Source organism: Phyllobates terribilis, unplaced genomic scaffold (genome assembly GCF_046119375.1).
Source record: "Phyllobates terribilis strain yellow unplaced genomic scaffold, ASM4611937v1 Scaffold_5__5_contigs__length_657084704, whole genome shotgun sequence".
In the NCBI taxonomy this organism is placed as follows: domain Eukaryota; kingdom Metazoa; phylum Chordata; class Amphibia; order Anura; family Dendrobatidae; genus Phyllobates; species Phyllobates terribilis.
In genome coordinates, this window is record NW_027362765.1 from 318,850,070 (window position 1) to 318,864,513 (window position 14,444).

Sequence of the window (14,444 nt, forward strand, 5' to 3'; positions counted from 1 at the left end):
TAACAAACCATTAGCACCCTGTGATCTTGTCATTGGGGTTGACAGAAGGCCACCATTCTGTCTGACCACTTAGATGCTGCAGTCACCATTGACTGTGGCCCTTCAGAGGGCAAAGTGGGATGATGTGGACTGGCTCTGACCACAGCATTTAGGGGTGCTAACTGTATTTATACAGTCAGCATCTGCAGGAGCTATATATTGGGAGTCGGGAAGCTGGTATAAACAACTGGCAGGTGAAGTGAATGTCATTAATTCTCTCATCAAAATGGCACAAGTTAAGGTGGGACAGTCCATTTTTTAAGCTGATGTACTGAAAACAAGAAAAAAAGGGGCAAGTGTAAGGATCTGAGCAAATGTGATAAAGACCAGTGTGATGGCTAAGGGAATCTGTCAAAGTCTCTTTGCAACAGCAAGTCTTTTGAGGAATTGTGGTATGTGAAAGAACAGCAGGGTCATAGGTGACCAAGGCTCCCTGATGCATTTGGTGAGAGAAGGGTAGGTTACCTGGGCCCATTTCACAGAAGAGCTACTGTAGCACACATTGCTGTAAAAAAGTCCTGGCATTTATGTAGATGTTACTTTTACACATTTCACCTACCCAAACATTATTGCAGACCAAGTATATTTTATTATGGTAACTGTACTTCCTCCTAGCACTGGCTCCTGTCAAACTGCAAAAATTGTTCCAGAATTAGTTAAATGAACACGTCAAAGCGTTGAAAATGTTGAAAGAGTTGAGAGATCCTAATCTGAAGGAGCATCTATGTGATTCACTGGAAAAACATGTTCCATCCAATAAGACCCTATCATCATGTAACTTACAGGACTCAGTAAAAAAAACTGTTCTGACCTAAAGCAGGACCCCATACAGAAAATAACAGTACAAGTTTTAATAAACTCATTTTATTTTTCCATTTATTTACACTTTTATAATGCAATGACTTGCACAGTTCATGTTTACAGGAACATATAGCTATTTACATTATTCAGACATGATTCATTAGACTGTGTCCCTACAGACTGATTGTGAAAGGATCCTGCTTTCTACATTAACAAACAAGGTATAGAAAATTACTAATTATACTGCATACAGCAAATACCATGAAATATTGTCGTATGTTATATAAGTTGCCAATATACAGGGCAAATTAAAAACTATCTGCTATATTTGTTGTCTTAGCAAGGAATACTGTGATAAAATACTTATTATTGGCTACCATCATCCTTTTAATTTTGTATGAGCTTCCATGGTTCATACATATAAATCTAGAAAAGTCCATTTCCAATACAAATATATACATATTTATTTATACATATTTTCCATTTTATTTCCGCCGGTTTATGCTGATTTCTTCTCAGAAATAAATTTATAACTGTACTCAAAATTCTAATTTTTTTTTGTGTATTCTCTCGTAATGTTTGGAAAGGCCATCTTTTCTAGAGAATACATTTCCACATTCTACACATACAAATGGTTTGTCATCAGTGTGTGTTAACTTATGTTTTGCAAGATTGGACTGATTGGCAAAACCCCGTCCACATACTGGGCACACATAAGGCTTTTGTCCTGTGTGTATTATCCTATGAGAAATAAGGTTGGATTGATTGGCAAAAGCTTTTCCACATTCACCACAGACATAAGGTCTTTCTCCAGTGTGAAGGACAAGATGCGCGTTAAGACATGACCGGCTGGCGAAGACTTTCCCGCATTCAGTACAAGTGAAAGGCTTCTCACCTGTGTGTATTCTCAGATGTTTAACAAGGGCTGGATTATTGCTAAAACATCTTCCACAGGCTGGACATTCGACCGGCTTCTCCCCAGTGTGAACTTTTTCATGTGCTTTGAGGTTGAACTTGCTGACAAAGAGTTTTCCACATTCAGTACAAGAAAAAGGCTTTTCTCCAGTGTGAACCCGTTGATGAGTAACAAGACTGGGTTTGTAAGCAAAACATTTACCACAAAGGGTGCAGGAAAATGGTTTCTCCCCAGAATGAGACCTCTGGTGCTTCGTCAGATAAGAATAGAGGCTAAAACCCTTACCACACTCTGAACAAATAAATTGCTTGACTGTCGTCGTAGACTGTCCGTATTCATCTGTTTCCCAGTTTTTCTGACTGGGCTTTGCTGGTGGACAATATACTTTTTTAGGAAGATCTTCATCGGGTAAAACACCTTTAAGAAAAAGAGTAACATTATTGTACATTATAGGGTCTCTGTTGGGGCCATCACCAGTATCTGTATTTTGTGTACTTTCTTTTGACATAGAACACAACTGGAAAGCATGTATTTATCTCTCAAGGAGGGAGCAATGTTTTCTCCCTTCAAATGCTAGTGGATGCAAACCCAAAAATTGAGGAGGGTTCTGGGCTTAATTACCAATAATTCAAAATAAAAGTGGTGACTTTACCAAGGTGTAATACCCACAGTGTCATAAATAACACTACTATACTGTCAGCGGATTGCTGCCCATACTATATCGTAGTACAAATATAAGTGTGTGTGTAAAAAGTGTTTCCCCCTTCCAGATAACACAGCAAACACAAAATGCAGTTTTTTAGTTTTTAAATGAAGGTCTTTATTATTAAGGGAAAAAGAAATCCAAACCTACAGGACCCTGTGTGAAAAAGTGATCCCTCCCTCCCTTAAAACATAAATTAAACTGTGGTTTCTCACATCTTTGGGAAGCAGAGTACCATTTCCCTAGCCACACACAGGCCTGATTACTGCTACACCTGTTCTCAAACAAGAAAGCAGTGAAGTAGACCAAAAGATTCTCAAAAGCTAAATTTCATGCTGCAATCCAAAGAAATTCAGCAACAAATGAGAAACAAAGTAATGAGATCTATCAGTCTGGAAAAGGTTATAAAGAAATTTCTAAAGCTTTGGGACTCCAGCGAACCACAGTGAGAACCATTATCCACTAATGGAAAAACATGGAACAGTGGTGAACCTTCCCAGGAGTGGCCGGCTGACCAATATTACCTCAACAGCGCAGCGACGACGCATCCAAGAAGTTACCAAAGACCCCACAACAACATCCAAAGAACTGCAGGCCTCACTTGCCTCAGTTAAGGTCAGTGTTCATGACTCAACCATAAGAAAGAGACTGGGCAAAAATGGCATGCATAGCAAAGGTCTCAGATGAAAAGCACATAAAGACTCGTCTCAGTTTTGCCAGAAAATATCTTGATGATTGCCAAGACTTTTGGGTGAATACTCTGTGGACTGACGAGACAAAAGTTGAACTTTTTGGAAGGTGTATGCATAGCTCCAAGCCGTCCCGTTTTCGTCAGGACTGTCCCACTTTCAGGGCTCAGTCCCGCGTCCCGTCACGGCTCAGCTGTTCTCTCTCAGCTTCTATACATTCAGGTTGGGAGCTATGCAATCTGGCTGTGGAGGGTGGTTGCGGCAGTGGAGCAGCGGGCACAGGTAGTAGCCGGCAGCTGCCACGTTTGCCTGCTGCTAAAGAAAATTAATATTCACTCTTCTCCACACCCATGGGAGTGGAGTGAATATTAATTTTCCTTAATAGCGCACACTGTAGCTGCAGCTGCCCGCTTCCTGCTGCAGCTCAGCGATCCTCTGTGCCCACTATTACAAAGTATGAATATTCACTCCTCTCCACGCCCATGGGCGTGGAGAATAGTGAATATTCATTCTCTTTAGTAGCGGGCACACAGGATGGCTGAACCGCAGCAGGAGTTGTGACTGCGCTGACAGTGTGCGCTATTAAGGAGAATGACTATTCACTCCTCTTCACGCCCATAGTCCCGGCGTGGAGAAGAGTGACTATCTCCCCAGTTCACCTCGGCATCTGAGGGCGCATTGCAGTGACGTCATGCGCTGCTCAGATGCTGAGGTGAGCTGCAGGCAGAACAGGATGCAGCGCTGGAGCAGAGGGAAGGAAGGTGAGTAGAAGTGTTTATTTTTTCATGTGTGCAGTGATGGGGGGCCAAGTATACCAGGATAGGGGAGCCATGCATACCAGGATTGGGGATGAGGGGGCCATGCATACCAAGATTGGGAAATGTGAACACGGCCTTGCAAAAAAGCAAGATGTCGTCTAGTGAAGGTACATAAAGATGAGAAGGTTCTGGTGCCTCCGACTGTGAATGAAGGTACAAAAAAATAATCCACTGGTCCCAACTAGAGATGAGTAGGATGCACAGATGACGTCGCGCTGCCCTGGGTGATCAAAAGCCGCCGGAACATTAGAGATTCACGGCCTCCTGTCCAGCCGCCAGGTAACACTGACCTGGATGCTGGACCAGAGACCTGGGAATCTATCAGCTCATCTCTAGTCCCAACTGTCTCAGATATAGTGGACAGTCCTGGATTTGGGTCTGCACCCTGCAGTCTCAGGCGTCTGCTAAATGACCCTCATTACCAGCGCCCATCTGACAACGCCTCCTGCCAGGGGAGAAAGAAATGGTAAATGGGCGTGGATTCGAGTGTGGCCAAAATTTGGTAAGCGCGCCGCATGATCTGTCCCTCTTTCTTTTCTTCAAAAGTTGTGAGGTATGTGTATGTCCCATTACATCTCGCGTAGAAGTAACAGCATTTCAGAAAAGGATCATCATACCAACAGTAAAATATGGTGGGAATAGTGTGATGGTCTGGGGCTGTTTTGCTACTTCAGGACCTGGAAGACTTGCAGTGGACTTGCTGTGCTAAATGGAACCATGAATTTTGCAGTCTAACAAAAAATCCTGAAGGCATGCACACTCGCAAAGCTCTGCTATATAACATGAAAATATGATTCCTCAGGTGTGTAAGATGACACAGATAAACTTGCGTATTTTTTATTTTTATTTAAAGGGATTTAGTCAACAGGTTTTTGCTATGTAATCTGTGGACGGCACGAGGTAGAGGTTAAAAAACAGATTTCATCATGTGTCACTTATCGGGCAGTCTGCTGTTTTTTTACCTTGTCATTATCATTGCCTGGTCTATAGTAGTGAGATCACACCTCCTTTTGTGATAAGCAGTTCACTGTCAATACACAATGTACATAGATAACAGTCCCCACCAGGCTCTCTTTCTCAGCTCTGCTTTATGCTGTATTTAAGAACCCGGTATTGTGTCACAACTGCTGCACCCCTAAGGGCCCCGTCACACTAAGCGATGCAGCAGCGATCCCGACAACGATACGACCTGTCAGGGATCGTTGCTGCATCGCTAATACATCGCTGGTGAGCTGTCAAACAGGCAGGCTCACCAGCGATCAGGGGAGCAGCGATATCGTGGAAAGAATCGTTCCACGATGTCCTGCTCCCGTTACCAGCCTGCTGCAAGCAGGAGCAGGCTGGTAACTATGGTAAACATCGGGTTACTAAGTGCGCGTGTGCCCCTAGTAACCCGCTGTTTACCATGGATACCACTCTGCTACGGTGCGCGGGAGCCTCCGCGCACCGTAGCAGAGTGGTATCCATAGTAAACAGCGGGTTACTAAGTGCGCGCGTGCCCCTAGTAACCCGATGTTTACCAGTTACCAGCCAGATCGTTGGTCCCGCTGGTCACACACAGCGATGTGTGCTGGCCAGAGGGAGGCCAACGACCAAAAAATGGTCCAGGACACTTTGCAACGATCAGCGACCTCACAGCAGGGGCCTGATCGTTGCAAAGTGTCACACATAGCGACATCGCTGGTGAGGTCGCTGGTGAGTCACCAAAACCGTGACTCAGCAGCGATATCGCTATGTGAGACGGGGGCTTAAGTCTGGTTGGGCCACCCTTAGCAGCAACAACTACAATCAAGCGTTTGTGATAACTGGCAATAAGTCTTTTACAACGTTCTGCAAAATTGTCAAAATTCAACCACATTCAGAGCTCTGCGGGTGCGCGCCTGTGTGTGGCAGAGCTGCATGTGTATAATGCTGGAGAGAAACAGTAACAATAGAGCTATTACCTAGCCATTCTAAGCTGGAGCATTAAAATTAGTGACATTGACACCTGCAATTCTATACTCTGCTAGATAAGTTTTAATTGTCAATATGTTTTTCCTATTATGCAATGTCTACCTAATGTAAGTCTTATAGTCTGCAAAATAAGGTAAATGGAGAAAAATAAATAAAAAACAAAATGCTGTAAAAAAAAAAAAAAAAAAAATTATATATATTTGTATTGAACACACTATGACTGTCTGCAGCTTGAAGAAAGACTTACAAGTAAATATTTAAGAGAAAATGCTATATACCCTATGTTTTTTTTCCAGGTGTTCGGATATTTTCCTTTAGGCTGTGTGCCCACGATGCAGAAATGCTCTGGATTTTTTCCTGAGCGTTTCTGCATCTCCCAGGCAGAAAAAACGCATGCGGATTGTACATGCGGATTGTACATGCGGATTGTACATGTGTTTTTCCTGCCAGGGACATGCGGAAGTGAAGCGTTCTTCACTTGCATTTTCGCATGCGGGTTGTCAAGCGCTTTCCAAGCGATTTTAGCATCACTTGGAAAGTGCTTGACAACTTGGTCACACTATATAAATCCATGTAACCGGCATAGATTTATATTGTGTGACCGAAAGAATGGTAAAAAAAAAACCTTCTGATAGCCCCCGGTGTCCTTGCTTTGGCTTGCCGTCACATGACTAAAGGACGTCACGGCAGGTCCTTGAGTCCACCGCGAGCTGTAGGCAAGCCAAGACAAGGAGACCAGGGGCCATCAGAAGGTAAGTATAATATTTATTTTTATTTTATTCTCTTTTTTTTTCTTTTTTTTTTTTACAGGTTCTATGGTACCCGGGTCCGGAGGAGAGTCTCCTCTTCTTCAAACCCAGGTATCATCCGCACATTGAAAAGCATCTTATCCGCATGTACAGATCAAGTGATGCGGATGACATGGGGCCCAATGCAAGTCAATGGCGGCGAAAACGCAGCGCTTCTGCAAAATAATTGGTAGTGCTGCAGATTTTTCCACAATGATAATCGCAATGATAATCCACAGTGGAAATTTCCGCAGCATGTGCGCAGCACATGCGGATTATCATTGGGGAACATTACAGACCTTCTACCATGCGTTTTATAAGCGTTTCTGCAGTATGTGCACAGCACATGTGGATTATCATTGGGGAACATTACAGACCTTCTACCATGCGTTTTATAAGCGTTTCTGCAGTATGTGCACAGCACATGCGGATTATCATTGGGGAACATTACAGACCTTCTACCATGCGTTTTATAAGCGTTTCTGCAGTATGTGCACAGCACATGGGGATTATCATTGGGGAACATTGCAGACCTTCTACCATGCGTTTTATAAGCGTTTCTGCAGTATGTGCACAGCACATGGGGATTATCATTGGGGAACATTACAGACCTTCTACCATGCGTTTTATAAGCGTTTCTGCAGTATGTGCACAGCACATGGGGATTATCATTGGGGAACATTGCAGACCTTCTACCATGCGTTTTATAAGCGTTTCTGCAGTATGTGCACAGCACATGCGGATTATCATTGGGGAACATTGCAGACCTTCTACCATGCGTTTTATAAGCGTTTCTGCAGTATGTGCACAGCACATGGGGATTATCATTGGGGAACATTACAGACCTTCTACCAAGCGTTTTATAAGCGTTTCTGCAGTATGTGCACAGCACATGCGGATTATCATTGGGGAACATTACAGACCTTCTACCATGCGTTTTATAAGCGTTTCTGCAGTATGTGCACAGCACATGCGGATTATCATTGGGGAACATTACAGACCTTCTACCATGCGTTTTATAAGCGTTTCTGCAGTATGTGCACAGCACATGCGGATTATCATTGGGGAACATTGCAGACCTTCTACCATGCGTTTTATAAGCGTTTCTGCAGTATGTACACAGCACATGTGGATTATCATTGGGGAACATTACAGACCTTCTACCAAGCGTTTTATAAGCGTTTCTGCAGTATGTGCACAGCACATGTGGATTATCATTGGGGAACATTACAGACCTTCTACCATGCGTTTTATAAGCGTTTCTGCAGTATGTGCACAGCACATGCGGATTATCATTGGGGAACATTGCAGACCTTCTACCATGCGTTTTATAAGCGTTTCTGCAGTATGTGCACAGCACATGCGGATTATCATTGGGGAACATTACAGGCCTTCTACCATGCGTTTTATAAGCGTTTCTGCAGTATGTGCACAGCACATGCGGATTATCATTGGGGAACATTACAGACCTTCTACCATGCGTTTTATAAGCGTTTCTGCAGTATGTGCACAGCACATGGGGATTATAATTGGGGAACATTGCAGACCTTCTACCAAGCGTTTTATAAGCGTTTCTGCAGTATGTACACAGCACATGGGGATTATCATTGGGGAACATTGCAGACCTTCTACCATGCGTTTTATAAGCGTTTCTGCAGTATGTGCACAGCACATGCGGATTATCATTGGGGAACATTGCAGACCTTCTACCATGCGTTTTATAAGCGTTTCTGCAGTATGTGCACAGCACATGCGGATTATCATTGGGGAACATTACAGACCTTCTACCATGCGTTTTATAAGCGTTTCTGCAGTATGTGCACAGCACATGCGGATTATCATTGGGGAACATTGCAGACCTTCTACCATGCGTTTTATAAGCGTTTCTGCAGTATGTGCACAGCACATGTGGATTATCATTGGGGAACATTACAGACCTTCTACCATGCGTTTTATAAGCGTTTCTGCAGTATGTGCACAGCACATGGGGATTATCATTGGGGAACATTACAGACCTTCTACCATGCGTTTTATAAGCGTTTCTGCAGTATGTGCACAGCACATGCGGATTATCATTGGGGAACATTGCAGACCTTCTACCATGCGTTTTATAAGCGTTTCTGCAGTATGTGCACAGCACATGGGGATTATCATTGGGGAACATTACAGACCTTCTACCATGCGTTTTATAAGCGTTTCTGCAGTATGTGCACAGCACATGCGGATTATCATTGGGGAACATTGCAGACCTTCTACCATGCGTTTTATAAGCGTTTCTGCAGTATGTGCACAGCACATGGGGATTATCATTGGGGAACATTACAGACCTTCTACCATGCGTTTTATAAGCGTTTCTGCAGTATGTGCACAGCACATGCGGATTATCATTGGGGAACATTGCAGACCTTCTACCATGCGTTTTATAAGCGTTTCTGCAGTATGTGCACAGCACATGGGGATTATCATTGGGGAACATTACAGACCTTCTACCATGCGTTTTATAAGCGTTTCTGCAGTATGTACACAGCACATGCGGATTATCATTGGGGAACATTGCAGACCTTCTACCATGCGTTTTATAAGCGTTTCTGCAGTATGTGCAGAGCACATGCGGATTATCATTGGGGAACATTACAGACCTTCTACCATGCGTTTTATAAGCGTTTCTGCAGTATGTGCACAGCACATGCGGATTATCATTGGGGAACATTGCAGACCTTCTACCAAGCGTTTTTTAAGCGTTTCTGCAGCGGAATTGCCACTGCGGAAAAGCTTAAAAAAATCATAGCCGGCACACAGCCTTAAAACCAATTTATCAGCAGGACTTCATCTCCCAAACTATTTATATGCACATGTATCTCTTTCAAAGAAACGCCATATAAAGGTTTTGTTGGACCAGTCCGTTCCTCCATTATTGAGAAATCAACTTTTGAATTGATATGAAAATGAGGCTGAAGTGCTCTGGTAGATCTGAAGCCTCTGTCACTCCAGCAGGAGGCAGCCCAGCACCGCTGCTGCTTGATTTAGCTATGTGACTTCAGGCAAAGGAGTAGTCAAACAGAAGGAAGCTGCGCTGGGTGGGGTATAGAGCTGGAGTGCCAAAGGCTTCAGATTTGCAGTCTTATTTGTATATCAATTCAAACGCTGATTTCTCAGTTACGGAGGAACAGACTGGCTATATAAAAGGTACTGCTGGAGTTGTCATTGAAAGAGCTACCTGAACATATAAATAATTCGAGGTAGGAAATCCCCCAAAGTCCAGCTCACCAGAAATGTCTGAATCCAGGCCTGTCCAGAGCACGGATAGTGTAACTGCCAAAAACATCCAAACTGGAAGCATGGAAGAGAGATCTAGCTCTACGGACATGTCTGTGGAGTTGGATCTCTCTTTCTTGCTTCCATGAAATCCTGCTGACAGATTTTCCTTAATTAGATAAGACTGAGAATCGTCAGTCTGATCACATTCACTACAACCCACACATTACTAAACAACCCAGTGCGGAAGCAAGTAAAGTTATACAGACCACAAATCCTGGCCCAACTGCAGTTCTGATGGGATTATGAGTTTAGCTTGGAACATGAGCCCACCAGCTAAGATGGATTGTGGCTGCAGTACAGGCACAAAATGCACCTCATACGTCTGAGATTGCCATAAGGAAGATACTCCCTACAGGAGAGAGAGAAGTGTATGGGATAATCTTCACTTACCGGTTCCGTATCCCAGCCAATTACTTCCTGCAGTGAAATAGAGAAACACATTGACTATGCTTTACCCATACAGCACGTTATGTACGGTGGGGTGGTGTATAACTAGTGCACATTATAGTCAAATATTGGTCTAGGTCATACATTAAATATAGGTCTTATGGGAGAGCACTATATGGGGAGCATAATATGATTTCTAGTTACCAGCATTGCTATCGATTGGTAAATCATCAAATTCCTCCTCTTTCACTCGCAGGATGTCCTCTGTCTGCGTAGACGCATCATCGCACCAATGTGCTGCCTACAGATCAAAAAGCACATTGTGAGGTCAACATCCTTAAAGGGCTTTTCCCAAGAACAAATGTTCCGTTTAAAAATTGTCTGTGTCTGACCGTGTACGGAACATACCACAGCTCCTGGGCAGGGGAGGAAGCACAAGACAATACAGACATTACAGCACAGGGATTCATTTTGTGAGGTTAAATATTGTTTAAAAATAGGCAGTGAAATGTTTTACCTCACAGAAAGAATCAGCTGTGATCCCCTGCTGTAATGTCTGTATCCTCCCCTGGCCAGGAGCTGTGGTATGATCCGTACATGGTCAGACACAGACAATTTTTAAACTGAACTTTTGTTCTTGGGAAAACCCCTTTAACAATACAGGGGGGGTTGTGCCTAAACACAGCTACAAAGGGACTGGTAACACCTAGCTGTCACGTTATGTGAAGCTAGAAGAAATAAGCTCCAACATGAAAACGAAAGTGATCACAAGGAATTATTGAAACAGGAATGGCAAAATAAAGTCAACGGGCCCTCTTTTTATCATAAAAAATGACGTATTTTGAATCAAGGTTGTTCTTTTAAACTTAGTTGGGAGATTACACATATACATATATTATATTTTTTGTCAAATAGCAGCTATATGACCGAAACAAAATCCTAAAAATAAAATTCCTAAATGTATTATATTTTCTAAATGGCCAATAATTTTAGGTGGAAGCTTCCGGTTCTATAGAAATCACCTTCATATCATCACAGAGAAATCCATTTAGAGATAACACAGGATCCACTATAGACAGAAGGTGGTGGTCACAGCTCCCTTCCTACTGCTCTCTGCACAATAACCTCTGCTCAGGTCACAAAACATGCCAAGAAAATTATCCTTTAAGTGTTATACACTTGTCAGTGATTTTCATCTGTTTTTTTTTTTTTTTTTTTTTTTTTTAAGAAAGGAGTTTCTCCACTTATTCACTCTAATAATCCGTGAAAATGGGACCAGACATGGATGGCATCTGAGTGCTATTCGAGTTTTTCCACAGACATGCATTGCTGATTTTCATCCAACACTCAGATCGAGATTGGACATCTTGATCAGAACAGTATGTGAACTGTCTCATTCACTATCATACATATAAGTGCCATGCAAGAAACACACGAATAGCACTCGTCAGAGAAAAACTGACATGTGAACAAGGCCTTGGGGATCATTCACAAGTCCGCTTTTCTCGTACGAGCGCTCTGTGATTTTCACAGATCATCACATGCACGTGCGCTGTCTATGGGGCCATTTACATGTCCGTGATTTATCTAGAATTTACCGCAAAATATCAAGGAGACGTGTCCGATTTTGATCAGAATGTCGAATCAAATGAGCAAGGCAATGGGTCAGTAAAAAAATAAAATAAAATCTGACCACACGCAAGAGAAAAGGAGATGACAATTGGGCACACTGTTCAATCTCTGATCAAGGTCTGATCAGAATAAAATCAGTCCATTTTTTCGTACGTGGAAAAATCGGACGAGTGAGGCCTTTAGTCAGAGCCTGTATATTGCAGTCTATGGTCCGTGTAGTGGTTGCAAACCATATCCCTAAATGTTGGTTACAGCAGCTCAGGCAAGATGGCAACCTCCATAATCATGTATAGAAAAGATAAAAAATCTGCAATCAGGAAATAAAAACAGCAAAGTTTCACTAGCCATTTATTACACCAAGCCATTGTTTTTACTACACAGTACCTGCTCATCTATCAAGGAATCTTCATTTTCCGCTTTAATGATTAAAGACTGAGGGCTGGGCGACGTAGGAGTTCTCTCTGGTGTATCAGAACTACTGGATTCCTCTGTAATAACCATGAGATTAAACTCACATTTACTAAACCCTTTATGGACACATTGACCTGTAATTTAGATGCACTAACATTTCTATCTCAATCAATTAAACTCAGGAACACAGAAACTTGACAAAAGCAACATACACTGTGTGGTGGTGGTCTCAAATATATAGTGAAAAGATCACACAATCCCTTTTTGCCAAAAGCATTCTATATAGGGAACCTATCGCTTTATAAATGCACGGTGTAGAGCAAAGCTGAGATCTATAGGCTCGTGGGAGAAGATTCTGTATCACTTGTGTATTTTATTCAATCAAATTTCTGCATTTTCTGTGTTTTTGGGTCTGGTAATGAGCAGGCGCATGACTGCAAGGAAGCCATTTACATACATGTGGTCACGTGCTGACTAGATGTGCGCGGTCTCACTTAATACAAGTGTACAGGGCGAGGTTGGGCACGTCTAGTCAGAATGTGGCAGGGAGGATGCTCATTGCGTACTTGAGGTCACACACCTGCTTGGACGACCCTAACAGCGCACAGTGTCAAGTAGAGTAACTGCAGACTTGTATCTCAACCCCTTTAATGAATTAGGTGCATCTCATTCCAGCAACCCAGTGTATTAGACTGCCATGTAATATGCCTGTATTAAAGAAACAGGGATTGTCTTGACTGATGTCTTCGCCGCTCCCCAAGACTGACAGGTCTCCCCTGAGCGTGCACATAGTCAGAGACCTGTCTGTAAAGGATTGGGGCGGGTAGGAGCATCCGGAGACCTGACTGGTACCACTAGGCTGAGACATACAATATGCCACTTATTACACCCATGCCCAATCACAACTGGCTAAAGCTGCACTTGCTCCTCCATCTACAGCAGCAGATAAGAGCTTACCTGCTGCCAGCCGCTGCTCCTGCATCTTCTGAGAGGCCTGTGGATGAGACAGTGAATCATTAGAGCCATGCCAGTACTGAGAACACCCTGCCAGCACTTCCCTACCAGGCCTTTATGGCACCACTCATTAACACTGGAGTTGTGCCAAAGCTGCAGCAGACAAATGCTGGTAAGATGGCATGCGTCTCACATGGCACTGCTACCACTGTCACTGCCAGGCATCAGCCCACCAATAGAGGTGACAAGGAGCCAGCTCCAAGCTCTAAGCTGCTATGAGGATAGTGGAGGCAGAGTAGACAGCAGACAGAGGGCCAGTATAGGCAGCACACACCTCCCAGCACCCAGCCTGCCCAGAGCCTGCAGCCTGCTGCTCCCACAGCAGCCACCTATGCGTCAGCCAGAGTAGCCGGATGTCAGCAGACGTGCCTGCGGTGACGTCACATCCTATAGCCTACGGACGCTGGGAAATGTAGTTCTCATTCTCAAGTTCTCGGAACTCCAAAGTGCTGCCACAAGAGGGCGTGCGGCAACGCAGCGATCCTGTAGGTCACATGATGCGTGTTGCGTTTACCGCTCTCTGAGCCGTTCCGTATGCATTTTTTAGTGGGTTGTATTCACATTGTCAGTGTCTGCTGGGCACATACTACGGCTATGTGCTCACGATGCAGAAATGCTGCAGATTTTTCCGCTTCTCCCTGGCATGTTGATTATACATGCGGATTTTACATGCGTTTTTCCTGCCAGGTAGAAGCGTTTGTCAAGCGGTTTTTTGCATGTGGGTTATCAATCGCTTTTCCCAGCGATTTTAGCATCACCTGGAAAGTGCTGGACAACTTGGTCACACTATATAAATCCATGCAAACAGCATATATAGTGTGACCGAGTAATAGTTAAAAAAATATATATTATACTCACCTTCCAATGGCCCGCGGTCTTATCTCCAGTGCGTCCGGTCTCTTGTACGGCTCGCGGTGGTGTAAAAGGACCAGCGGTGATGTCATGTGACAGGTCACGCGACCACTCACGTCAGCA

At 43.6% G+C, this 14,444-nt stretch overlaps 1 protein-coding gene across 1 annotated transcript; it reads right to left on the reverse strand.

Moving 5' to 3' along the window:
* Positions 1–890: 890 nt before the first annotated feature.
* Positions 891–13,854, reverse strand: LOC141273113 (uncharacterized). The gene is made up of 6 exons (XM_073684517.1): positions 13,744–13,854; positions 13,413–13,449; positions 12,429–12,532; positions 10,617–10,713; positions 10,416–10,442; positions 891–2,173 (listed from the first exon to the last, which is right to left on the reverse strand). Exons 2-6 carry the CDS (start codon positions 13,435–13,437, stop codon positions 1,380–1,382), a joined length of 1,047 nt encoding a protein of 348 aa, XP_073540618.1. The 5' UTR covers positions 13,438–13,449; positions 13,744–13,854; the 3' UTR covers positions 891–1,379.
* Positions 13,855–14,444: the final 590 nt, after the last annotated feature.

Excerpts from the sequence above, each read along its gene's own strand:
- LOC141273113 (XM_073684517.1), bottom strand. The coding sequence starts at position 13,437 with ATGCAGGAGCAGCGGCTGGCAGCAG. Across the intron at positions 10,714-12,428 it reads ATTCCTTGATAGATGAGCAG|GCAGCACATTGGTGCGATGA; the intron begins GTACTGTGTAGT and ends TTTGATCTGTAG. Across the intron at positions 2,174-10,415 it reads TTGGCTGGGATACGGAACCG|GTGTTTTACCCGATGAAGAT; the intron begins GTAAGTGAAGAT and ends TTTTTCTTAAAG.